We start from the raw sequence: 26,770 nt of genomic DNA on the forward strand, positions 1-26,770 counted from the left end.
GGGGCCGGCGCGCGGCGAGGCCGGCGGGCGCTGATAGGGCCGTGGCGGGAAGGGGCGGGGCGAGCGCGGTCTGCGCGCGCGGTTTCGAGCGCCTGGGGCCGTGCGGGGCTGTCGCGGCCATGGCGGCGGCCCCGGAGTTCCACCTGCCCCTCGCTGCCGCCGATCTGCTGCGGGATGGCGGCCCCGGGCGCTACGTGGTGCAGGAGGTGCTGGCCGTCCGCGACCTGCCGCCCGCACTCGCAGGTAAGGTCCCTACACCCCCTTTCCGGTCGGGCCCGGACCTGCCCGCAGGCTCACGGGCATCCCCCCGCCTCTCTCCCTGTTTTGCCGCAGCTTTCCGGGCCGTCTCCCGTGCGCGGGGCGCGCTGGCCGTGCTGGAGCACTTCGACTGCGTGTACAGCGTGCTGCAGTGAGTACGGGGCAGGGATGGGCGGGAGGGCGGGCACTCGCCCCTCTGCCCCGCGCTCTTCGCTCGCCGCCTTACGCCCTGTGCTTGTCCCGCAGCCACTTCCGAACCGTGGGCACGGCTGTCAAGGAGGACGCCCTGGAGCTGATGATGCACGGTGGGTACCCGCTGTTTCCGGACTAAGAGAGAGCTTGTTTCCCTTGGCAGCTCAATGATGATATAAAGGCTAATGTGACTCGGCCAGCTGGGCTGCACCCTCAGCCCACTCCTGTCATACGGGTCTGTAATCTTGGTGGACGATGCTGAGTTGTGCATGTTCGCTGTAAGGGCAGACCGACAGAAAATCCTCTTGCCCCTGTCCCTGGAAAATGCATCTGTGGGATGTTTCAGCTCGGAGCGAGTGTTTCTCTGAGCTGATGGAGGGCTGTGGGGATAGGACAACACAGTGTGCCCAAGGTCTGGGCTGCAGGGGGCAGCCCGTGTTACAGCTGGTGAGATGTGAGCACACATCTTTGGTAATCTGATGGCTGCTCTAAGCCTCCCAAAGAGAGGATGGCTGAGGCACCTGGCAAGGAGTGCTCATGACTTTCTGCTTCTCCTCAGTGGTGTCCCATCATTCCAATGAACTTCCCACTATCCTGAGTGACTCTGGGCTGAGCCCTGCAGACCGGGCTGCTCACCTCAATGCTCTTAAGATGAACTGCTATTTGCTGACTGGCCTGATGGATGCCTTTGAAATGGAAACCTGCAAGAACAGTTGCTCGGAGGCAGATCCTGGTAGGAAGGTAGGTGAAGGGACTGTGGGAAAGATTATAAAAGTCAGAATAAAATTTTAAGCTTGCTGAACTCTGTAGTATCTGTCAGATTTTATAGCTGGGTTTATATAAACATAATGTCAGCCAGAGAAGTGCATAATGTGAAGCACTGGTGCTTCTGTGAAACTGTGCATGGAAAACAGCAAAGGGACAATCGTGTCTAAATTTCAGAAGGGACTTGGATGCCCAGACCTTTCTATTTCATTCTTGAGTTTCTGGCTGGAACTTAGTGTGCCAGTGTTTTCTCAAGATTTCCTTTCTGTGATGGCAGTGGATGAAGGTATAATCCTTAAACCACACAAGGCACTGGTGCTGGCCTGAGCTGAGAGAGAAGAGCTGGGGGGAGAAAAGCCCCTGTGATCTCACACATCTCACTGTGTGTCTCTTAATGCTGTAGAATTTAACAGACTTCTTATATTTTGAAGGAAGCAGAGTAGTTAGTGATAGGGTTTTGTCTGTTGTGAAGCTGCTGATGTATCTTACTGTGTAACCTCCTTTCTAGAACAGGAAGAACCATGCCAAGACTTCTGCATCCTTGTGGGAAGAGGAGAGGGAGCCACTTTTACGGCTGCTTACACGGCTACTGCAGCTGGATCTCCATCAGCTTTGGGGTGGTCTAGTGGTGGAAGAAGAGTTTGTCAGGTATGAATTGGAGAGGAGATATTGGTGGAATGAGTGACTGGTTCTGATGAATAAAAATTTGGGGTGCAGATCATTGGGAAACTGAGGAAACAGCTCGAGGCCAAAGCAATGTGCATAGGAACCACTCCTCACAGAGGCCACAAAAAATTCGGATGCTTGCTAATTTTTAGAGGACACTGGAGAATCTCTCAGATAGAAATGGGTGGTGTGCTAGAATGATGTTTGTGCAAGTTGTGATAGTGAGGTTTGCTGTCTGTCTTCTGTGGGTGTAGCTTGATGACGGGGAGCTGCTACCGTATCCTGGAGAACCCAAGTATCGGCCTTCAGAGGTACCGGCTCACTCGGGAGGCTGTGACACACCTGCTTGCTGCAGCTCTGCTTCACTGTGACCGCATGTTCGGTGAGTTCCTGCTCTTCTGCCTTCTCCCTGAAGCCATTCCCAGTTACTTTCCCTGACCTCCTTCTTCCTTCTCACGTGTTAAAGGTGCCACTCTGAAGATCACACAGATGCTGCAGCACTTCGAACATGTAGCCCCAGTGTTTGCACAGGCTGTGAGCCTCTGGGCTAAAGAGTATGGTCTAAAAAGCCTGGTGGGAGAACTGCTAAGGTGAGAGAAATACTTGGAGGCTTGTCCTTTTATCTGCAGCAATTTGAGGCTATTCCTTGTTTCCCCATTCCTTGTTTCATCTTTCTGTACAGGGAAATTGGACAGAAATGTCCCCAGGATTTGGCTCGTGAGGCTTCTGGAGTCAAGGGTTATGCTACTTTTATAAGTGAACTGGCTGAACAGATTCCAGCTCTGGTGCTCTCCAACATGAGTGTTCTCCTGCCTCACTTGGATGGGGAGGTATGTTTCTGCAAAGTCACCTGTCCAGAAAAGTCAAAGTAGAGATGCTGCTATCCAGTTTTTCTGTCTGAAACAAAGCCTCTTTCACAGAGCTCAAGTATCCAAAACCTGCTCTATTGGAATAAATTCTGCCCTTACCTAAAAGATGCAAAGGGAACAGAAACCATGGCAGTCTCCTGTCTGGTTGTCACTATCAGATGTCAGAAAACAGGAGACTGCCTACTTGTCTGAGGTCCCTACTGTTGTCCCTTGTTCTTCAGCACTTGATGAGCTTGTCATTGTGTTACCTTTTCTTTATCTGCTGTAAGTATTTCTCATGTCAGTTCTTGGCTTCGGTGTACCTACCTGGATAGCAGGATTTGGGTTGGAAGGGCCCTTAACACCTCTGCCATAGTTAGGGACACCTTCCACTAGACCAGGTTGCTCACAGCCCCATCCAACCTGGCCTTGAACAGTTCTAGGGATGGGGCATCCACAGCTTCTCTGGGCAACCTGTACCAGTGCCTCACCACACTCTCAGTAAAGAATTTCTTCCTGATATGTAATCTAAACCTACCTTCACTTTGAGGCCATTCCCTCCTGCCCTATGACTGAATGCCCTGGTAAAGTCTCTATCCAGGTCTCTCACAACCCCCTTTAGGTGCCTCCTCAGAGCCTTCTCTTCTGCAGGCTGAACAAGACCAACTCTCAGCCTGTCTTCATAGCAAAGGTTACTCTGTCTTGCACGCACAGCTATATTCACCCAAACTTAATACAATATCTATACTGAAAAATTCACTTAGGGCTGGAGCCTGCGATGTGGAAGGCCCAAACTCTGGGCATGGTCTGTTCCTAGTTGACCAGCTCCTGTCTTGGCAGAGTTACACGATGCGAAACGCCATTCTGGCAGCCATGGCAGAAGTGCTGGTGCAGGTGCTGAATGGTGACCAGCTGGAGGAAGCAGCCCGTGGCACTCGGGACAAGTTCCTGAGCATGCTGCAGGCCCACGTGTGTGACGTCCATAGCTTCGTGCGCAGCCGCGTGCTGCAGCTCTTCACTCGTATCGTGCAGTGCAAGGCAAGTCTGTGCTGGGCAAATGGTGCTCCTCACTTCCATCTTGTGTGTTCTGTGGGAATTTCTAGCACCCTGCTTTTTGTTTGCAGAGACTGAAGTTTTAAGAGAGAAAGGTGCTGTCCCTGTGTACTGTGGTGGCTGCAGTTTCTTCCAAGAGACCCAAGATCCCTGGGGTGGGGGAACTGGGGGGTGGAAATTAGATGCTGCTCACTCTTACCAGAACAAACTAGAAGAAAGAGCATAGCATACAGCCTCTTTTCACACACTGGTATGGGAGAACATCACAATTACCAGATATACTAGTACTCAACTCAGCAGGATCCTGGATAACCTAAATCCTTGCTTTCAGTGGATGCTGGACTAGAATATATCCAGAGGTCTTTTGAGCCCTAGAGCCTTCTGTAAATCTATAATCTGTGCTTTTTAGTACATGAAGATGTCTGCAGTAAACTTTTCCCAAGTCTCTGAGCCTTCTTGATACTTTATCTGTGCTCTTGTTGTGTTCTAGGCCCTGCCTTTGACTCAGTTTCAGGCTGTGCTGTCGCTGGCTGTTGGGCGGCTCAAAGACAAATCTGTCTTAGTGGTTAAGAATGCAGTCCAGCTCCTGGCTGCGTTTTTGTCCAATAACCCCTTCTCCAGCAAGGTAATTCCAGTTAATATGGTGGATGTGTTAGATATCTCTGCAGGCTAAATATCTGCAGTGTGCTATAGCCAGGGCGGTAGCATTTATGTGTCTTGTGGGAGGAATGGTGTAGCCTTTGATTCTGCAGCTGGCAGCTTTCTGGTCTTCCCAGGTTCAGATTTTGAGTTCTTGGATTCGTCCCTCTCTTGGTGAAATTCATAGCTGTGTTGAAGGCCAGGAGGGGTGTGACTGAGGTGAAAACCTGCAGCAGTTTTGAGTCCACTGTGAGATTTCTCTCCTTAGGATCAAAATTAGTATTTTAAAATATTCTTTGTGGATGTGCAGCTCTTTGTGTTTAGCTGCACCTTCTCCTGAGTTTCTGAGCCTTAGACAGGGAACTTAGAGCAGTTCTCATTCTAGGATCGGGGCCAGAGTCTACTCTTCCACTTTCCCAAAATAGTTATCTATGGGAATTGACAACTAAAGCAGGGAGTGGAAGAGAGAGGAGAATTCTGGCATTTCAGGAAAAGGAGGATAGCTAACATATTTCTTCTTCTCTTCCTGACATCTTCAGTTAAGCTGGACTGACTTGGATGAGCCACTAAAGAAAGAAGTAGAGAAACTGAAAGAAATGAGGGATCGTAGCAGACCCAGAGCAGGTAATTTCCTTTCTTCTTCTTTCCACTTTCTAGGATAGTCCTAGAAATTACTTTTCCTCATATTAATGTACTTTTCCTCATATTAAATTTGCTTCCAGGTTGTGACAGCTTTTGTCTCAGACCTTATCTGTGTGAGATGGTGAGACCAGATCACTGGTATTAAACTCACAACAGTTTTCTTTATGGTATTGTTATAAAAGCATCACATTAATATCCATGTCTAAATCAACATTCCTTATAGCTATATATCCTATTTTCTGCATAAGAACTGAAAATATCTATGAACACCCTCCCAGGTTTCTCTTTTCTACCACTCAGGGACTGCTTGAGTCATGATTTTGATCAGATGTTATTTAAAATTGATTTGTGGGCAGCACCAAAGTCCAAGGCTAAACAAATGATGGTTCTCTTACCTGTCTTTTTTTCCTACCTTCAGTGGTTTATTTGTTTTAGTCAGAGTTCTTACCTTATTCTCACTGCAGTCTGGGTGGGATCAGCAATGGGAACAGTGCTTGCCTGGGAGGTGGTAGGGGAAGTTCCTAAGTCCCAGATGAGTTTTTCCTTCCCATTAAAGGTGTCACCTGAGTCTGTGTTCTTCAATCCCTCTGCTTTTTAAGTAGCTCCAGTGATCGCCCCAGAGGAAGAGTGGGAAGCGATGCTGCCAGAAGTCAGGGCTGCCACACAGCAGCTCTTTCAACCACTGCAGGAAGGGGAAGAGGAAGTGCTGGAAGTTGAAGAAACAGTGGAGAGGACAGTGGAGCAAATCACTGGGCTGTTGAAGAAGCTGAATTACAAGTAAGAAGGCTCTGCAGTTTGACCGTGTTTATCCCAAGGGGTGATTTCCAATAACATTACTCTGTAGGAAGAGATTGACGTGGGCATCCAGTACAAGATGCTGATAGGAGCTGCTCTCCCAGGTGCTCAGGGCAAAGTTGGATGGTTTCCCTTGTGTTCTGCTCTGATGTGTTGCTGATACTCTCTTGGGCAATGTCATTGTCCAGGAGCGCAGCCCGCCTTACGCAGAAGGCCCTGTGTCGCTTCCAGGGAAAGGAACCTTTCGTGGGCCCTGGGGAGGAAAACGAGGAAGCAACAATCCTGGGTGTTCTGAAGAGACTTTACACAGGTAACTGTAACACTCTCTGTTCCCCAAGTCCAAAATAATGCCAGAGCCAGACTAAAACCCTCTGGAATACTCTGTCCCTCCTTCTGACCTATGAGGCTCAGTCTCTGTGTACCTGATGACTCCCAGAGCTGCAGCATCTCTGCACAGTTTGTTCATGGTTTGTCCAAGTACCTTGGCATTTAGCTGGATCATATTGATCTTGATTTTTGGTTGGAACAGTTCCATGGTCCCAATAGAAGTGCATTTCTGGTGTGTTCACTCACATATCTGAGAGGAGTGGAGCCAGTGTTACCACTCACACCCTTCTGCCCCGTCTGAATTCGTCAGGAGTTCTGCTTCCTGAACAGGTGGTGGCACATAATGCAGCCTTGACCAAGTATCTGGTTCAAGCAGAGCCTTGGTTATCTGGGGCCTGAGCCTCTGGGTGTATTTTTAAGACTTCACACACTTAGTTTGGTGTTTGTTTCAGCATGAGGTTACTTAGCCAATCACATTGAGCATATTTCTGTTGGAAGTCTATTGTCTAAAAATCTTAACTTGGTGAGCTCTCCACATTTGCACAAACTGCTGTGGAGTAGTAGTGTTTGCTTGCTCTTGGTTCCATTTTAGGGCCCTTATCCATCTTTGGGGAATCATCAAGTTCAGATTAACCCCATCAGCATTTTAATGGTGTTTTCCCCAACTGGACCATGCCTTTCCATACCCTTTTACTACAGCTGGCAGTTCTCTGGAGCATCACACTGTAGTGCTGGAACTTGTTCCACAGCATGCTGAGATTTTGTAGCTAGGTCTGATTGCAGAATTTGGATTTTTGTATCCTGGCTCTTGGAAGCTATCACTGTGAGATGGGGAGAGGAGGGTTAAAATGCCCTGAACTGTGCCTGTTTATGTTGTATCTTCAGTACTGCTCACAAACAAGTGTGCTGTGTAGGTTCATGCCCAGGTGAGAACAGTGAGGATCCTCCACATGACAACAGCAGTGACAAGATTGAAGAAGTTGTACAGGAAGAGCAGCCTCAAACAGAGCTGGTCAAACAGGAGATGTTGGTGCACTACCTGCAAGATGCTTACAACTTCTCAGTGAAAATCACAGAAGCTCTGAACCTGATCAGCAAGATGATGTACGAAAATTCTGTCTCAGGTATGTGAAATAACCTCTTTTCCCCATTCAGCATTCTAGCTCTTTCCTTGCTTGACAGAAAATGGAGTGGTAGAGCTCCAGGAGAAGGAGAAAAGATTGAAGGAGCTGCTCTTCATTAGGCAGATGTCATAGACATTTCCAGGGTATTGGAAAAGTGAGCACCATATAAATGAGTGTCATGAAGGGGTTGAATAGGGCATGAACAGGCTTTTTAGGAATCCATTTTTTTAAAATACCAAGATTGAAAAAGATTTTTTTAATATGTTTAAAAGTTGTTTTAAAAAACAAATGAAATATATTTGGACTTTCTGAAAGTAAAAAAAAAAAACAGTCAGGTGACCAAAGTGAGTTCACTTGTGGAAGCCACCCTGCCTCCTGTGGGGAGGGATGCATGTTCATCATCTCAGCTGAGGTTCTCCCAAAGTAAGCCTGGCCAGTGAAGCTGGGTTTGGTTATGTGCTCAGTGCCCTGACACAGCTTCAGCTGTTTTGCTGGCCACAAGAGGGGAAGTAAACAGCTGGTCTCATCTAACTCACCTTTCCTCAAACTTTATTCTCTAGTTAAACATGAGCCTGATCAACAGGTTCTATGGCCTGGTCCTCCTCAGTGCTGTAGAGAAAGGTGGTGATCAGAAGGCCTTTGAGTTAATTCAGCTGTTCATATTTAATATTAGAACTACTGTAATCACTTAGACTTTTTTGTAGTGTTTATGAGAAATTGGCATTTCCAAGGGATGAGGGGCACAAGTCCTGCTCCCATCCTCTCCAGCGCATGCACTTGGACACATCTGGGGTGTGGATGGTGTGGGCACTGCAGTGCCCCAGACTTCATCCAAACGCTTCTGAGGCTTCATCTCTGCTGAGGGCTCGTGTTACTTGTGATAAGCATGTGGGCTTCCCCAGCAAGGTTTGGTATTGTTAGCTATTTGCACACAAAAAAAATGAACTCCTGGGTTCAGTGTCTTTACCAATCCTTTGAAGTTCAAGGCCAAGAAATTGCCCTACCTGGTACTTCAGCACCTGGGGTTTGATTGTGGGGATGTTTTTTTAATGGATGCACAAATTTTAATAACTTTTCATTTCCGTGGTGTCCTGTGCTGTATAAGGAAGGCAAATTTAGTGTCTGAATAGCAGAAGTGCTTTGAGACATTGTCTCCATTTGGAGAGAGTATGCTGCTGGGTTAGGAAGAGACTGGTGTGTGCTAAGGGATGTGTGTGATCAGATTGACCCTTTCTTAATTAAAGATTTAATATTTGAAGTTTTAAATTTTTTTCTGTTGCAAATGTATGTATTCTGGTGTGACTGGGGACAGGGAAAGCATACCAGCTCACCTGATAGATATTCTTAATTCTAGTTTGTAAGGGCTTATACTGGTAACAGCTCTTACTTAACCAGAGGTCAGACTCTGTGAACTGTCTGTTGCAGCACAACTCCTCTGATCACTGCTGTGGATGTCTTGTGATGTGCTCTAACTTAATGGGGTTTTATTTTTTTGTCTTGTGAGAAGACTGAGCAGTCTATTTCAGGAGTAGTCAAGCTGGAACCAAACACAGTACTCCTTACCCCATTTGTACATCAAATAGCTCAGTTCCTCTGGTTTTAGCATTGCACTGGGGCTTATATTCAGCTGTCTGCTGCGACTATGAGATCTTTTTTCCCAAAGCTACTGTTTCCCAGAAGAGAATTTTGTTCTTCCTCAAAGATAGTCTCTGTGCTTTTTCCCTAACTATATCACATTGGATTTAGCTGTGATATTGTTAATGTGTGTCTCTTTTCTGGGACAGCTACATCTCTGTGCTAGTGATCCCATTCTGACTCAAGCCCTCTGCAGACAGTAGCAGTGATTCCTAGATGCTTGTAAAGCTTGCTGTGAGACCAGTTCATCATTAAAACAATGAATTTGTTTTAATGGCCTCTTTAATGGGAACTGGGGAAGAGCTGCACTATCACAACTGTTCTCTCTGCAGTGGTGCAGGAAGCCATTGAGTTCTTCGTGAGAGTCTCACAGTTTGGGGTGCCCCAGGCACTGCTTGGAGTCCGCAGGATGCTGCCCCTCATATGGTCAAAGGAGCCTGGAATTAAGGAGGCTGTGCTCAATGCCTACAGACAGCTCTATCTGAGCCCCAGCGAGGATTCCGAGAGGTATGGATCTCCCTAATCAATTGTTTTTTTCTTTTCCCTCCCCCCCATTCCCTTTCTGCTGTTGGGAATGGGGTATGGACAGGAAGAAAACTGAGAGTTGGCATGCTTCATGCTGAGCTGAAATGTGAGGTTATTATCTGAGTATCCCAGTCTTCCTGCAGGAGCTACTGCTGAGCTTCTGTCCTTAGTTTGTCATAGAGCTCACGTGTCGGAAATTCATGCAGCAAACCTCTGTGAGACCTTGCAAAGCAGATGCTGAGAAGTACTTGAAGTTAAACTGTTGTCAGGCACTAATATTTATTCTCATAAATTTCACTTTCGTACAAAGCACTGCCTAAATACTCTGGGTAGAGTTCCTATCTGATAGGAAACAAGAAGAGTTAATTATGAATTCTTCTCTTGCCAGAAGGGCTCTTGATTGGCAAAAATGAATTTCAGCCTGTTAGGAGTCACCTGTTGATATGGAGTCATCCCATGTCCAGGAGTCTTATATACTTCACTCTGTGGGCAAAGTTGTTGGCCAGTGTCAGTTGTTTGAGTTTCTTATAGCTGTAGTTGTTCATTCTGCTGGGATAAGAGAAACAGTGTGGTCTAAAGTTGAAACCGTATTTCTGTTACCAAACCTCAGGGTTTTTAGCTGACAAGTCATACATGCTGTGGCCTTGGTCACGTGTAGGCATTCATCTTCTGATGCACACAACACATTCCCCATTTCTTTATCCTTCACACTATACAAGGTTTTTTCTTATTTGGGTGCTTTCACATGTATTTCTGTTTGTATTTCAGTCAGACCCATCTTAAATATTTTTCTAACAATTTCTACATGCCTTAGATGTTAAGAATGTTAAGATGGGAGGATGTTAAACGGTCTTTGTTGCTTATCCTTCTTGAGGATTTGGTGGTGGGAGCTGGCTACCACTTGCAAGTTTGCTTCTCCCATACTAGAGAAGAGCTGTGTCTCCTCTCTGCTGTGGCACTTGCTCTTTTTTAGTGCTTACACTCTTGTAAATCCTGTTGGATACTCATGCAATAAGTGTGATCCTTGGTGAGATGCACCATAAGTCACCCTCATTTGTGCCATCAGGCAAATAAAGAGCACCTGCTGCTTTTTATTTCTTCCTGATAATATTGCCTGGAAACAGTACTCCTGCAGTTGGTGCTCTGTCCTCATTTGTTCATAGAGAGATTTTCAGTTTCTAGGGAATTGTACTTTGACTTGTGGTTGCAAAGAAACTAGGAAGTGGCTGCTTAGTGCCTCTGATTGGATCTTTAAGCACCAGAAGAAGCACCAATGCATAAGACAATGGACTTACAAGCTCACATCATGGTCATTGGCACTTGAGTTGGATGACTTTGAGAACTCAAGCTTGTTGTGGGAGTTTTCCTGATCCTGTGGATCATGTCTGTTCTCCAACAGATGGTTTCAGCCTTTTCAATAGGGCAGTAATTATGACAGTTGCTTTTTCTTTACCTTTTAATATTTTCTTGTTCTTTTTCCCCTTTTGAAGGGCCAAGGCACAGGCCCTGGTGCACAATCTGTCTCTCATCATGGTGGATGCATCACTGGGAATGCTACAGTGCTTAGAGGAGATAGTGAGTATTTGCCTTGCCTGGGTTTGGGTTGTGCATCTGTTTTATTCAAACAGTAGTCAATGCAGATTACATCTTTACTTTGAAGTTCATTCTCCTTTGCCTCTCTCTAATTTTTTAATTTCATGCCTTTTGCAGATCTCGGAGTTTGTGCAGAAGGATGAAATCAAGCCTGCTGTGACCCAGCTGCTTTGGGAGCGATTCACGGAAAAGTCTCCGTGCTCAGCGCTGGAGCGCCGCGCTGCCGTGATGCTGCTGGGGATGATGGCACGGTGAGCCTGGGGCCAGGTCAAAGCCTCTCAGTGGAAGGGTGTTCAGGGAGTCGATTTTATTGAAGAACTGTGGGTGCTGCATCAGCTGACTCGTTGGCTCTAGCTTCAAAAATAGTAACCCTATCGTGGGGTAATGAAGCCTGGAACTAAACATAGTTTTGCTGGATCCCACCAACACGGCCTCTGAATGATTATGATGAGATTATTTTCCTTGTGTGAATACCCATCCCTTCCCAGAGTTCACAGTGTCACAACTCTGCAGCTTTGTCTGTGTTTGGATAAGAACAGCGAGAAGCTGCTGAGTAGAGATGTCTGGAGCCTTTAGCATGAAGAAAAATGAATCTGTTTCACTTTCTGGGGGCAAAAAAATGTATCTGCACTAAAAGGTTTTCACTTCCTCAGTTTCCCCTTTGGCATTCACCTTACTTGCACTTCTTGCTGTCCTTACTTCAGTCCTTCATTAGTCAGAAACAGGCCTGCATAATGATGATCCTAAAGTTCTTTCACAGGCAGAAATGGGAACGGGTGGGTATGGATTTGGGATTGGCTTTTTTTTGGATAAATGTTGGTTTGGTTTGTTTTGTTTCCCACAGTAGAGGAAGGAATGGTATATGTCACAAGTCCTGAGCTTCTCTACTCTTTCCTACTTTCCAGCATTTTCGTTTTTCTTACCCCTCTAAATTTTGGTCCTTTCTGATGGGAAAAAAGAGTCAAGAATCTTCTTTCTTTACAAAGAGGCTGTTGATCACTATGGATAAACTCATCTCCTAGTGGAGAGTGGATTACACTGGCTTCTGTGGAATACTGCTTGCTGCTCCTCTAGCTGTATCTTGAGTTGTTTGGATGGGTTTTATTTTTTCCCCTTATTCAAACCACTCCCTTCCACAAGGCACAAGCAGTATTTCTCTTGGTTATCCATAGTTCCATAAACTTTCAGCAGCATCTCATGTGATATCCCCATCCCTTCCATTCCACAGAGGAAAGCCAGAGATCATAGGTACCAACCTGGACATCTTGGTGACAGTGGGACTGTCTGAGAAGGCATGTGAAGACTACAGGCTGCCTCAAGAAGTATGCAATGTTATTTCCAAGCTTGCCAGTAACCCTAAGGTAAGGCTATGGGTTTGTTCTTTAGGTCCGTCCAGAAACAAAGAAAGGGGGGAAATTGTTTGCATGGAAGAAAAGAGAGAGGTAATTAATTTTTTACAGATTTTGAAATTAAGTAGGTTGAGACCATTCAGCAGCACTGTCTGGAAAGCTTAGCACACACCAGTGAACATGTAATAAAAGAATTTTCATTAGGCAACAGGCTGGATTCAATTAGTAAAGAGTTCAGTGCACAAGAAAATATGTTTTCCTTTCAAGTCTCTTCTTCAGACTCCCAATTCTAAACTGATTTGTGTTTTCTCAACCATGAAGCCCTTTCCTCTACTGATGTTTTCTGATGGTGTGATTCTTTTGCCCTCCCTATTAATTGATATTCAGAAGTTGTCAGCTGTATAGCAGAATATAAAACATGAAAGGCTTTCAAACCTGTCCATGTTGTACTTAGAACAACATGACAGTTGATGGCTTCTTTCCCTGGGAAACAATTTATACTTCTTTTTTTAATACAATTGGAAAAAAAATCTGTTTTTTTGACTCAGTCATTTGGGGCATTTTAATTCAGGAGTTCCATCACAAAAGGAGTCCTCCTTTACAGAGCAGCATCATTCTGTGACAGCCCCTTCCACTGGGGATGTTGCTGTATGAACTTCATGAGTTAATGTGTATCACAACATTCTTAAATATTCTAAAGATGGCTGTAATTCAATTTTTGGTTGACTTAAGTCTGCAGTTAAGCTTGTATGTGAGGAGGGACTGAACTGAAAATATTTGGCTGACTGACTGGCAGTAGCTCTTGTTCCCCACCCATCCTCCCAGCCAGAAATCAGGAGTTGAAAATCAGGTCACTCAGGAGTTCTTATTTCGAGCTACTGAAAGCTGGTAAATCCTCAAGCCAGTTCTGTTTTGTTCAAGTATATATTCATCAGGCAGACACAGGTGTGCTGGGACACCTCAGGTATTGTCATACTTGGTTTAGTATTTCTCTAGGTTATCTTATTCCCAACCTAAAAGGTGGTGTGACTGATACAGAATATATGCAACAACCTTAGTGTGAGGTGATCTTGGATCCAGACCTATCCTGGGTTATTTCCACTGATGATATTTTGCTTTTAAACAAACCTATGTGGTTCTGGAGTACCCCAAGGCAAGCTGGACTTACTGTTGTTGATTCTAAGATGCTCCAGAGGTTTCCCTCTTTATTCATTGCAGAGAGTGAGTAAATAATATCAGATTTTAAATGAATCCTTTTGACATTTCAAAGAGTTATTTGGTTTAAGGTGAGAAGTGTCTGGGTTGGCCTGGGATCATCATTTGGTCAAGCTTTAAATCCTCCCAGTGTAGTTACCCTGGTGTCACAAGTGACAGTAATGCCCCTGCTGCATGTTTAGCAGCAGAGCAGTACTGGATGTCCCTGGCATGGGTTTGATGAACATTGTGCACACAGGAAGGCTGAGTACTCGGAAGGGCATGGGAGGATCTTGTGTAACTCACCTGTTGTCTCTGCAGCCAGCACTGGGGAAGAACAGCGCCCCTTTTCGACTGCCCCAGAACCACATGCTCTTTGCTTGCCTGAGTGAGACTGTGAGTAAAGGTGAGCCCAGGTCAGCAGCAGGTTTGGAGGGGATGGGGTTGGGCTGTGAGACCACCTGTGTTATCATTGGTATGTGTGGGTACATTGCTCCCTCTTCTCATCAGGCTTTGCCCAGCCAAGCAGTCACTGGATCCCCTTCATGGAGGCAGCTGTAACACTCATCTACCAGCTGGCAGAAGGGGCAGAGGAGATCTGTGCTGACATCCTTCATGTGTGCAGTCAGCAAGCTCTGGAGAAGCTGCAGGAGGATGATGAGCAGAAAGCTGGTGAGGAAAAAAGCTGGTGAAGGAAATCTGTACCTGCGGTTTCCAGTGCTGCTTTGGGTGGCCTTGAGTAACTGCAGGAGAGTAGAGCTGAGGGGCTGGTGGAAGTGTTGGCATGGGAGGGTGTAAGTGCTATGAAGGAGTCTGTGGAGTGTGGAGATGGTGAGACTTGGCACTAACTGACAGGGAAGAGGTCTAGATCAACACTGAACTGGGGCCATTTTTCTCCTTTAGATGCAGGGGATTCTCCACACAAAGTCTCTGATGGTTCTGGCAGTCTCTCCACGTTCCTGCTGCTGCACCTGGTGGCCCTTGTGGGACAGGTGGCACTGCAGCAGGTAGCATACTTGGAAGTGTCAGTGAGTGCAGAGCTACGCAGGTGCCGCCTCCTCAAAGAGGAGAAGACCAAGAAGCAATCTCACACCAGCACAAAGAAGCAGAGACCCCAGGTGAGAGCCAAGGGGTTTTTGGGCAGCTTTTCTGGTGTCCCAGCTACAGCAAATTTCTAGAGAATGCAATCCTGAGGCTGCATGAGGTACAGGGCAATGTGTGCTTCAGGAATAGAAACAGACTGGTATTGGTCAGGATTGACAGGGAGAGCTGAGGTCCTTGAATGACCCTATTCAGTTAACTCCCATGCTGGTCTTGAGTTTTGAAGAGGCAGAGGGGAGGGAGTGAAGGGTGATGTCCTGGCCATGCTTATCCTCCTGCTTCAGGAAAACATTCCCCTTTCACTCATCATCTTCTTTCTTACCAGTGCAATCTTTTGCAACTGATGCAGTAGTGGTGAAGAAACATCCATTTGTGCCCTGGAGTTCTAGAAAAAGGCTTCCTAGAGCCCAAGTCCAGGAGATTTGAAAGTCCTATCCTCTGTTAGGTAGCAATGATGAAGGTTTAACAGTAGTCTTTCTAATGTGATTTAGATGCTACAAATGCCCTGTTTGGTTAGGTCTATCTTGGAACATTTTCCAGAGTGTAATGAGGCTAACTTTCCTGGGTAAGAATAGAGAAAAACATTGTGTCCATCTGGGTATCCAGTCTCTATTAGATGCTTATACTGCTAAGTCTACAGGGAACTTTGTAGTTCATTTTCTCATCCACCTGCTTATCAGTGTCACTACCATTTTCCACACAGGAGGAGGTTAGTATGAGATTTTCAAAAAAGTAGCAGTTGGATGGATACAGATTTGGTCCCCATTGCAATGTCTCCTTTCTTCCCTTGTGTTGCTTTTTATTTTCTATAAGGTTTCCCATAATCTTGCTCACAAAACCAGCAATTCAAAGGCTTCTTTGAGCTTCTTGTTTTTAGTATTTGAATGTCCCTTAAGTTATGCAGGACTCACACACTGATGCTGAATGTCTCCTAGGTCTGTTTTATCTTAGTAGTGTCAGTAGTTTAAGCTTTCTTTACATTCTGGTCTCCTCATTGCAAGAGAGACATGGTGCTCCTGGAGCAGGTCCAGTGGAGGGCAATAAAGATGATTAAGGGACTGAAGTATCTCTTAGAAGGAAAGGCTGAGGGAGCTGGGCCTCTTGTAAGCCTCAAGACTGAGAGGGGACCACATCAATGTCTGTAACTGTTTGGAAGGGGGTGCCAAGAGGATGGAGCCAGACTGTTCTTGGTGGTGCCAAGCACTAGGACGTGAGGCAGTGGGCAGAAATTGATGCACAGGAAGTTCCACCTGATTATGAGGATGAACTTCTTTACTGTGGGGGTGACCAAGCACTAGAACAGGTTGCCCAGAGAGGTTGTGGAGTCTCCCTCACTTGAGATACCCAAGAACTATCTGAACACAATCCTGTGCAATGCGTTCTAGGAAGACCCTCCTGGAGCAGATGATCCACTGTGGTCTCTTCCAACCTAACTATGTGATCCTGTGATTGGTGTTCTGTAGCATGTGGACTGGCAAATCCCAGACTACCCTTCACAGCTTCATTCAGTTCTTGGGAGAAAGTGGGTTATTACACTCTGTGTCAGTCTGTTCTCCACTTTAGTTGTGCAGCTGGTAACATGCACATACCTGTGAAGAAAGAGGTTATTGTTGCCTGACATCTTTCTTACAGTCTCCTCTCTGCACAGAGCACAGGGAATGAGTCCACTATGGAGGAGGAGCTAGGCCTTGTGGGAGCCACAGCTGATGACACCGAGGCCGAGCTCATCCGCAGTATTTGTGAGACAGAACTTCTGGATGGTGAGTGTGGCTGCCACTGAGCAATACTGGCTGTCTGCCTGTGTGAAAGAGCAGGTACAGCAGGCAACAGGTCCTTAGGAGGAAGGCTGTTTCCTCTGGAAGGAAGCACTGTCATTTTCCATGGTGTCACTTTCCACGTAGGCTGTCTGTTTCTTGGCTCTGCCTTTCTGGAGGTGGTTGTTCAGTGCTGAAAGTGAGTCAACCAGTTACTGTAGTTTGCAGCAGCTCTGAGATAAATGGAGTAATTGTTCCTAAAGCACGATGCACAGTGCTCTCATGCTCGCTGTCTTTATCCTCACTTTCTAGGGAAGCACCTGCTCTCTGCCTTTGTTCCACTGGTGCTGAAGATCTGCAACAACCCTGGACCCCACAGTGACTCGGCGCTGTCAGCTGCTGCAGCCCTCACTCTTGGCAAACTCTGCATGATCAGGTACTGCTGAGCCATGCCAGAGTTCTTTCCCCAGCCTTCCTAGTACTAAAGCACAAGAAAATGTTGCAATTCCTTTCCCAAGGAAAGAACAAACACAGTGTTCATAGATCACTTTTTTTAAACTGTTTTTTCCCCTCTGCTCTCTGAGAGATGGAATTTTCCTATTTTTCCCTTTTTTCCTGTACCCTGTCTTGTTAGCTCTGAGTTCTGTGACTCCCACTTGCGTCTGCTGTTCACCATGATGGAGAAGTCCCCCCTGCCTGATGTGAGATCCAACCTCATAATTGCAGCAGGAGATCTAGCCATCCGCTTCCCCAACCTGGTGGAGCCTTGGACATCACATCTCTATGCCAGGTAATGCTACACTCTTTGTTGGGAGAGGACATGTGACGAACACCCTGTGGAAGGTTCTGGGCCTCCAGAAGGTGAGAATGACCCAAGAAAGCAAATTTGAAGATGCTGGTGCAGGAAGACCAGAGCTTTGGGCTGTCACAGGCACCAATAACTCAGACACTCCCATGGTGCTTTCTGCAGTAACTCTTTGCTCCTGTCAGGTTGCGGGACCCCTGCCCCAGTGTGAGGCAGACAGCTGGGCTGGTGATGACTCACCTCATCCTCAAAGACATGGTCAAGGTCAAGGGCCAAGTGAGTGAGATGGCAGCTCTGCTCATAGACCCAGAGGAGGCAATCGTGGCAGTGGCTCAGAACTTCTTTGGTGAACTGGCCAGCAAGGTAAGTGGATGCTCAGAGACCTTATTTCACAAGAGCAGGCAAGGGCTGTTGGAGGCTGGGTCAATTACATGAGCCCTGAAGAAGGTGTGTTAATGGTGTAGAGCCATTGGTCTCTCTCTCTGTGGACTAAATGAGGGTAGTTAAAAAAATTTTGCAATACAAGTTTTGTTTCATCCTTGCTTGATGTTGCTGAATTTGACCTCATCCAATCACACTGGAAAGCAGGCTCCAAACCACTGCCTTTTCCCTTTGCTTGCTTGTATATGCCCAGCACAAGGTTAGGAGCAATTTTCTGTAACTCACCTGTAGGCCTTGCAGCAGAGTTCCCTGACCTTATGGCTCAGGCAGTGCACCTTCTCTGAAACCTTTCTGAGTTGTTCTTGGCTGTGGGACACTGAGATAGTTAAATTGTAGCAGTTTCTGCCCAGGCAGGTGAGAACAGGAGCAGTGTTACCCCCACTGTTCATTCCATGTGCGGCCTTGTGTGGGCCCTTCAGAGTTTGAGATTTACTGCCTGAGAGGCTGCAGTGACACTGGGGCTTTTCTGTCCTGGTTTGCTTTGTTAAAGCAGAGCTGGCCACCTGACTGCACTGACTTCCTACCTCTGAAAGGTGCATGACTATACTATGTATAAAGCTGTGTAAAAGCAGTGGGAAAGAGAATATGGATTGGATCTTTTCAGGCAAGAAAATGGGAAGCAGTTCCATGAACTAAAGAGCTGTTTCCTTCAACAGGAAGCTTTTTTTGTTGGGTTGTGGCAAGGTTGGAAGGCAAAGAAAACTGCATCCAAGTCTGCCAAAGAGCAGAGCTGGGGTGCAGTGTTGAGCTTGTTGGTTGGCTGGGCTTTTCCTCCCCAGCCAAATAGTCCTGGATAGGTTTGGCTGGCTGTGTGAGCTTGTTTCAAAAAGCTGATGCTTTCAGTCAAAAGATTTGGGGTGGAGAAAAAGGAGGTAATTTTAAGTGGGTAGCTTATTTGGCTTGACTCAAATTATCCTTTCTAATTCTGTATCTCATGTAGAAATTTGTGTTCTGCACAGGGTAATGCTGTCTATAACCTGCTTCCAGACATCATCAGTCATCTCTCGGATCCTAACAGCAGCATAGAGGAGGAATCCTTCCACACTATTATGAGGTATTCTGAGGTTAAATAAATCCCTTATTGCCAGGACTATGTTTATGCAAAGGGGGTGCCATATCAAGGGAAGAAAAACTACATTGATGTGTACAAAATGCTTTTTCAGTTGTTCTCTTTGATCTGACTTTTTCAGTCTGTACTGGAAATGGAGTCATGCTGAGGGGAATTGATTTTAAAGCCACACTGTTGGGAGTGAGGAGAGACTCTACAAAGAGTAACCACCAACTCAAAATTACTTTCCCTCTAGAAAAGGAAAATAGTTGGGTTTATGCATGGGAACGTGGATATGCAACATTAGGAAAACACAACAGGTTTTAAAGCTGCTGCCTTTATCATTTTGGTGACTACTGGAGTTTTGTAAGCAGTTTTAGTAAAGCTGTAGTTACAGTAACAGGTTTGGGTCTGGGTTGGCTTTCTGGTGGTTTGTTTTGTGGGGGGTTTTTTGTTTGGTTTTTTTTTTTTCTTGTTTGGTTTCAGTTTTTTTTCAAGAAAGCCTGACTCTGGAGTATAGAGATCTTGGAATATTTCAATCTGTGGTTATAGGTTGCTCATAGACAGCACTAATAATATCTTTATTGGTAAAGTACAGACATTTTCCTCTCATTTCTGAAACTTGACCACATGAGGGTTTTTTCTGAGTCATTTGAATCCCTGTGGATTATAGAAGGGGGTGTTAGACAAAAGTATTGCTGTTGCTGAAGAGAAGAGCAATAAAATCTCCTGTGATTTTTCAAGTAGTCTTCCTGTCTATGAGAATCCAGTGCATTTAGGAAGAGGGATGGGATTTTGGATAGGTAGGAATTGCAAGACACAGAAAAGGTCTATTAGTGAGGGTGTAATTGAAACTAAAATTAATTTATGGTGGCAAAAGTAGATGGATATCTTTGCTTCAGCTTTAATTAAGGAGGGTAATGTGAAATACTGGGAATTATAGCTTGTAGTTCCTGACAGCACACATAGAAGTTAATGCCTGAAGTGAAACAAACCATCACAGGTAGACAAGAGGCAGCATGTAAAAAAAAAATCCAAATAATTTAATAATTTTGGATTTTTCAATACTTTTTAATTAATATCAAACTGAAGGTATTACCACAGACATAGAGCATAATTGTAGCAATTGCATTAAAGTGTGATTGGTTGGGTTAAAACAGGGGTAAGGTGAACTTTTTACTTCAAACAACATTTTTGGAGAGAACTGGAGGTGTCTGGCAAATAAGAGAAGAGGCAGTATTGATTGAACAATGTAGATAGGTATCAAATTAGCATCAGGATAATTAATTTTAAAGACCTGATAATCAGTTAACACACCACATATCTTTAAATAGGAAAAGAAGGGAAATAGTAGTTAAAGATTAATTGATGCTGGAAAAAATGCAAAGGGAGGACTCTTGACAATATTGTCTCTGTTATGTATCTTAGAAAAGCAGCTTGGTGTGGTGGTTGTAGACATAACAAAGACTGAACTAGGAAGTCCTTTAGAACAACTATATCAAGGCCAGTGGCAACCTAACTGAGTTAAAGTAAACAGAAATGTTGGTACAAGAAATGGGGAGAGCAGCAGGACCTTCTTAATAAATAGAAGTTATTCAGTGATTTCTAAGAGGACATAGTGCAAAATGCACCAGTACTTAACTGTGCTAAAGTCCAGGTGTCTCTATCCCTCAAGAAGCTAATGGATTAAGTTAGCATTTAAGTTCTGCTAGACTTTGTTCCCATTTTAGTGCAAAGTGGTGCTCACTTTTGCATTGATCCAAAACGCAACAACACACTTTCAGCAAATTAATAGTGAAAAAGCCACAAGCATGGTTTTGAGGAGGGAAAATGCTGCATGCCACAGTGCTCCCCTCAAGGTTTGCTTGTCAGACAAACTACTCTGTCAGTGCAACTTGTGAGGTGAGGAGATTGTCTGGAGGTGCTGCATGCTCTTAAGACTGGATGGAAGGAGCAGATAAGAAGTCAGCACTGCTGCCTTTTCAGCACCCCTCCTCCCTGAAATGGGGATTCCTCTGTAGGCTCTAATCTTTTGTGCTTTTTTCCCCTTGCAGACATCTGTTCTCATATATTACAAAAGACAAACAAACAGAGAGCTTGGTGGAGAAACTTTGTCAGAGATTCCGGACTGCCAGGTGGGTTGTAATCTTAATTTTCCTGACAAGTGTTTCTGCTTCTCAGGATTTTTCAGAAGATATGAGCTTGTATGTTGTGGTTGTAGAAGGTTCCCATTATATTCTTCATGTGACAAATGCAACATAACTTGGTTTAGGTCTCCCTTTTTTTTTAACTACCTTCTCCTAAAAATACATGAATACTTATAAATTAAGGTTTTTGGCTTTATAATGCAGTGATTGACCCCCCTCTTCCTTCCTTTTTTAAGGAAAAGGTTTTGTGACAGTCTAGATATTCTTTATAGCTGAGCAAGGAGACATCCCACATGTGGATTTTACATACTTTTGTGATCCTTCTCCACAGGCTATTCCCTTGCAGCTCAGCTAGGAAATCAGCTAGCTGAGAAGTTGGGATCTTTCTAGCAATCCTGTCTGGGATGATCTCAACTATCAAGCTGATACAGGCCTGTCCTTGTTCTGTGTGCATGGGCTGCTCAGTACCAAGTCTACATCTGGGACTCTGTTCTGGGTTTTTTATTATTATTATTATTTTACCTAAGGGCTTGTGCCACCATACACTTTGGCTTTTGCTCTGCTCCATCTCCAAGATGTGCATACCTTGCTTGTACATTGCTGATTACAGAGTATAGAGTGCAGGACCCATGCTGTAAATCTGGGATGTAATTTTGCTTTCTGGATTTTAAGGCTTTTTTGCTGCTTTTCTCCTGCTCCCCGAGCTGTAACTTCACTGACCAGGCATACACTTTTTGTTTCTTTCCAAGAAGAATAATAATAGAAATTTATCTCCTTCCATTCCAGTGAGATATCTTAATTTTAACTTCCACTGGTTTTGGTGTACCCTGCTTCCCTCCATTCCCGTGGTTTTCCTTCTCCATTGTTGTGGCTTTGCCCTTGAGATTTAAGCTGTCTGCTTATCTTGGCCATTTGTGCACAGTGCCTGGGCATGTGACCTGCTCAGCTGCCTCAGGGAGTTGCATATTTCCCAAAATATTTGGATTTTGTTTCCTGAGAAAGAGTGGAGACTGGTCCCTCTCTCCAGCTCCCAGGAGCACTGGTGAGCTCTTCTCACCACATTTGTAATTAACTGTCTGTGTGTGTGTTGTCTCACTTTTAGTAGAATGCCCTGATATTTCTGTACCATGAAGGTGATGAGCTTGGTGCACACTAGTGGTACTGCTAGAGCAAGACTCTCACTCCAAGCTAAAACAGGAGCTTCTCAGAGCAGATTTGCAGCCACCATCACCCTCCTCAGCATTTCTCCTCAGCATTTCTGGACTTCTAAACATAGGAACTTGCCAGGTGTCATTCAGACTACAGGTGGAATACCTGGATGCTGCAGCTTTGTTCTCCATCTGTCTGGGCTTGAGCAGAGCATCCTGAGACAGCTTGTGCTGGACAGACTTGAGGCCCTCACTTAGTGTATATTAAAAACAGGGGCTTTGGCTTTGCTTTTTCCCTTTCCATTCCATCACAGTGATCTACATTAGGGATGTTAGTTTGTGCTTTTGTTTTTCCTTCCCTTTGGTTTTATTCCAGTAACTTTTGCTGGAATTTGAATGTAGTCATTCTCTGATGCAGCATTTGTTATTTGCTGACTTTATAACTTAATGACTGTGACCTTCTTTATGTAACTAACCAGGAAAGGGAGAGAGAACATCAAATACAGCTTCTGCTTGAGATCATCTCAAACATGCAAAAATGAACAGCCAGGGGGGTTTGTTACGTGGTTGAAATAAGGCCTTTCAAGAGGAGTCCTGACCTCACTGAGTCTTTTCCTCCTGGTCAGCAGTAACCTCTGACATTTTTCAAACAAGTGACTGTGCTCTTTAGCAGTGGAGCCTTCATGTTTTTCCAACAGGCACTAAGTCAGTGTCATGGAATACAGTGGTGGTTATCTGTGGTATGGCACAGCACCCTGTCGCTGACCTGTAACAGAACAACCTGAATCTCATGTTGTCCAGGGCAGAAGCACCTGCAGGAAATGCTGGTAGTTCTGGATGGGATGTGCTCATCCTCACACACCCCTTTTTGTAGGAGCTAACGGTGATCTTTGTCTTTGCCAGGACTGAGCGTCAGTATCGGGATCTGTCCCACTGCCTTGCTCTGCTTCCAGTCTCGGAGCGGGGCCTTCACAAGCTGCAGGACAACTATGACTGCTTTGCAGACAAGCTCCAAGATCCAGCTGTCTACAATAGTTTCCAAACCGTGCTGGCTCGATTCCGCAGAGCAGGCGTCAAACCTGAGGCTAAAGTAAGGCTGTGGGACAAGGGTCCAGGCCAGAAAACAATTGCTTTTTACATGCAGGGACTGGAAAGCCCTGCAGTTGTTCATTTTAAACAGACTTTTCCTCACCGCTAACAATTTATCAATTTATTCCTTTAACTTGATGGCAATTCTGCTATGGATGTAATACTTCTCTCCCTTCACCTTCTCTTTTTTTTTCCCCTGCACTGCTGTTTTATATCTCCATCAGGCTCTAGCTGAAGAGCTGGAGCAGAAGCTGTCTGCCTCCCATAAGCGAGGACTGGATTCCACAGAGACATGCCAGGACGGTAGTCAGACTCTAATGCCAGCACCAGCCAAGCAGAAACCAATAGGAAGTATGTTCCTTTTTGTGACATTCCAGCCTTCCCCTGATCCTGCAGTCCAGCAGAAACACCTAAGCACTTCTCCTCAGCCTTACAGACAGAAGTTTGCTGCCTTTCTCTATTTTTTCCCTTTTTCTTGACAGGTTCACGGCGCCAGCCCCTAAGCCCAGCCAACTCAGATAATGATTTTGTCACGCCCCCATCCCGCATCCTCCAAAATCATAAGCGTGCCCAGAAGCGCCCTCCACGCAAAAAAACCGTCATTACCTTCTCCAGTGACGAGGAGAACAACTCTGAGGATGGTAAGGCGCTGCACACGTGTGCTCTGAGGGGGGAAGGACTACATGCCCAACAGGGATGTCTCTTTGGTCATGGGCTTCAGACCACTGTGGAGGTTGCCTGTAGATTTCTCTGCTCAAGGCAGAGTGCTCATTATTGACATGTTTTACTCTCTTTAGAGCTATTGGCAGAATTAAGAGAGGAAGAAACCCCCACCAAAACAACTCCCATCACCAGATCTTCAGCCCGACGGCGGCGCTGAAGGAGCCATCTGCCACTGCCTTTAACTAAAAATAAAACTCCCTTTATGCAACCGTCGCCTTCTCTTGTCTCAACTACCCCAGAATATGACAGTGCTTTAAAGGAGGACAAAATGGAAGTTAACACCAGCATAAAGCAATTCCAACCCTTTCTTCTGATATCTCCACAAAGAAAGGCAGTGATGATGAACATGGCACTTGGACTGATTTTGCCCTGACTTTGCAGATGAGAATAAGCTGCTCTTATTAACTTTTTTTTTTAATCTTTGGAAGAAAGTCTAAGAAGAGCCAAACTACCCACAGAGTACAAAATGCTCATTCCTTTCTTATTTTGTATGTGCTTTATTCTACACTATTCAGCTTTTATCACAGGACCAATGCAGTGGTGTTGGGTTTAGGCCCTTTTATATTTCATGCTTTTTGAAGCTCTTATCCTGTAAATCCAAGCCAAGGGTTTTGAGGTGAAGGCGCCTGCATGTTTTTCTTGTGCATATTGCATCAAAGAAGTGTTCAGGGAGTGGGGTGTGAGGACAAAGAGAAAGCTACCTTAGACTAGAGCACTTGAATAAACAATAGGTAAAGTCCATAGGAAAAAATACATCTTTAAAAACTAAAAAACAAAACCAACCCAACACTAAAACTTTAGAAGTAACTTGTAATAATGCTTATTTGATAAGTTACTAAGAATACTGATACCCTTGATTGTCTTACTGTTTTCTGGAATGTATTTGCTGCAAATCCACTTATGTTTCAAGTAAAATTGGCACTTGGCTTTTTTCATTTTGCAAATGCCACATCAGTTTTCAAGTCAGTCCTGGCACTCCTTAAACTGCCCTGTGAACATGAAGTGCCCTAAATTAGATTCTGTGTTAATCACATAAATAACCTTTAACCTTCTGTCTAGAGGCAAGTTGGCATTTGTCCCAGAGCTCTTACTACAGAATTATTTCCTCTTACCTTATCAGCTGCCTGGAAAGCAGACTAGTCACCAGCTGGGCAGGAACAGGAAGGGTGCTCCTCCTCTCCACTGGTTCCTGCAGATCTGCGGTCTCTGTCTCTGAGGCTCTACCACCTTCCCACAGTTGTGCTCAGGGGTTCCCCCAGCAAGTAGAGCATGCTGCTCAGTTCCCTTCTGCTCTGACTGCAGAAGTAGCTGCTGTAGCTTATTTTGATCCCTATTAAAAAAAAACAAACAATCATTAGGAAGTGCATAGCTTTGCACTAACCTGAGCACACCTGAATGGACATAATCATGTTAAATGCTTTCAGAAACAAGTAAAGTGGGGAATGATGGGGTAACAGGTGTATTTATAAACACCCCACTTGAGTCCCATGACTCAGTGAAAATACTTGCCCACTTGCCACCAGACTAAAATAGCCAAATACCAATATAGATATGCTCCAACTCCAGAGCACACCAGTAGCCTCAGGACAATCACATGAAATACAAAGATCAGAAAGCTACAGTAATGTTGTCCTTTTCCCCTCCTTCCTGATAAAATATTCAGTGAGGGCTCCAGGAGGCAAAGGTAGCAGCTACAGCATTGACAGTAAATACAACACAGAGTCATGCACACCATACGTGATTCCCTCACCGCCCACTGGGTATGACACTCACATACAGGAATTAAAAAATCAAAAGCCAGCATCTATGGATGTCTGCCCAGGCTCAAAGTTTTACAAGCAATCAATCTGTGTCGATGTGAGATAATATGTTGCTAATGATATAGCAGGGGAGATATGAACAGGTGGATAGAGGAAGTGAGGTGGCCATAAAACTTTTAGGCATTGGCTCACCTTCAGACCATACTTTTCTACAAGTGGTTGAACTTTTTCCTTCAGGAGATCAACACAATCATCCTTCTGGAAGGAGGGTTTGGCAATCAGTGACTGGACTGATGTACTGGCTCCTTCACTGCTTTGCAGTCTGTCCTTCGCTCAGGACACTCAGACACTGTACTACCTGGGCAAGTGGGAGTGAGAAGTCAGTGGGTGAGAGCTCTGATTGGTCCCTTTCTGCAGATAGTGAGGAGCACCTTCCTCCTCACTATCCTCCCCTCATATCAGAAGAATTAGCAGTCCTGTGTCATGGGCAAAGGAAGTCCTGAAGAAAGATGAGGCAAAATCTAAGAGGGGTTTTGGCAGCTACACAGTGGCTTCAGCCTTAAGTAGATATTTGCTGCTCTTCTGTTCCTCACAGACATATTTTGGTGGCTGCCACAATGACCATAAATCACTGCTGAAGGAGTAATCCCACTCCCCTGCTCCTGAGGCAGTGGGATTACTCAGTGCCAAGATCAATGGTGTTTCCATTCTCTAGGGACTCCTGACCATGGTTGCTCTGAACTCCTACAAATGGGACCAGTGGAATAATGTCAATATTGTACACTTCTAGAGCCTGCAGGCACCATCGTCCCTTTCTATCACCTTGGGCCAAGGGTTGTTCCCTCAGGGTTCTTCACTCAGTTCCCAGATGTCCCAGTGTCCAGTTGCCCTGCTCCTTTCCTATATTAGCAACTGTTGGTAGAAGGCTGATTGTGATTCAGCAGCACTTTTCTGGTCTTGCAAGCTCTAGAGTCAGTGCCCCAGCATCCAAAGGGAAGGGTTTTTATAAAGGAAACTTGTTAGCATCAGAGAGGAAAAAAGGACAATAACCTATTTGAGTCTGAGAAAACTGGGGCAATCAAGGACTTGTCTGCCAAAGCCTTTTCACTTCACAGTCACTGCCAGGACATGTCAGAGTAACTATTCAGT

The 26,770-nt window shown here is 45.3% G+C and overlaps 1 protein-coding gene and 1 non-coding gene across 2 annotated transcripts; both read left to right on the forward strand.

The window, feature by feature from the left end:
• Nucleotides 1–112: 112 nt before the first annotated feature.
• NCAPD2 (non-SMC condensin I complex subunit D2) lies at nucleotides 113–24,810 on the forward strand. The gene is made up of 31 exons (XM_059493994.1): nucleotides 113–243; nucleotides 334–409; nucleotides 505–563; nucleotides 1,010–1,191; nucleotides 1,724–1,863; nucleotides 2,136–2,263; nucleotides 2,348–2,471; nucleotides 2,564–2,711; nucleotides 3,570–3,767; nucleotides 4,273–4,407; nucleotides 4,961–5,045; nucleotides 5,663–5,840; nucleotides 6,047–6,168; nucleotides 7,100–7,309; nucleotides 9,277–9,451; nucleotides 10,960–11,044; nucleotides 11,180–11,313; nucleotides 12,291–12,423; nucleotides 13,927–14,011; nucleotides 14,116–14,277; nucleotides 14,509–14,723; nucleotides 16,355–16,466; nucleotides 16,773–16,896; nucleotides 17,095–17,250; nucleotides 17,451–17,628; nucleotides 18,666–18,760; nucleotides 20,809–20,889; nucleotides 22,953–23,139; nucleotides 23,363–23,489; nucleotides 23,621–23,779; nucleotides 23,936–24,810. Exons 1-31 carry the CDS (start codon nucleotides 120–122, stop codon nucleotides 24,016–24,018), a joined length of 4,200 nt encoding a protein of 1,399 aa, XP_059349977.1. The 5' UTR covers nucleotides 113–119; the 3' UTR covers nucleotides 24,019–24,810.
• LOC132070436 (small nucleolar RNA U85) lies at nucleotides 613–935 on the forward strand. Its single transcript, XR_009417999.1, has one exon. It is a non-coding gene; the product is annotated as a small nucleolar RNA U85 (small nucleolar RNA).
• Nucleotides 24,811–26,770: the final 1,960 nt, after the last annotated feature.

Source organism: Ammospiza nelsoni, chromosome 2 (genome assembly GCF_027579445.1).
Source record: "Ammospiza nelsoni isolate bAmmNel1 chromosome 2, bAmmNel1.pri, whole genome shotgun sequence".
Lineage (NCBI taxonomy): Eukaryota > Metazoa > Chordata > Aves > Passeriformes > Passerellidae > Ammospiza > Ammospiza nelsoni.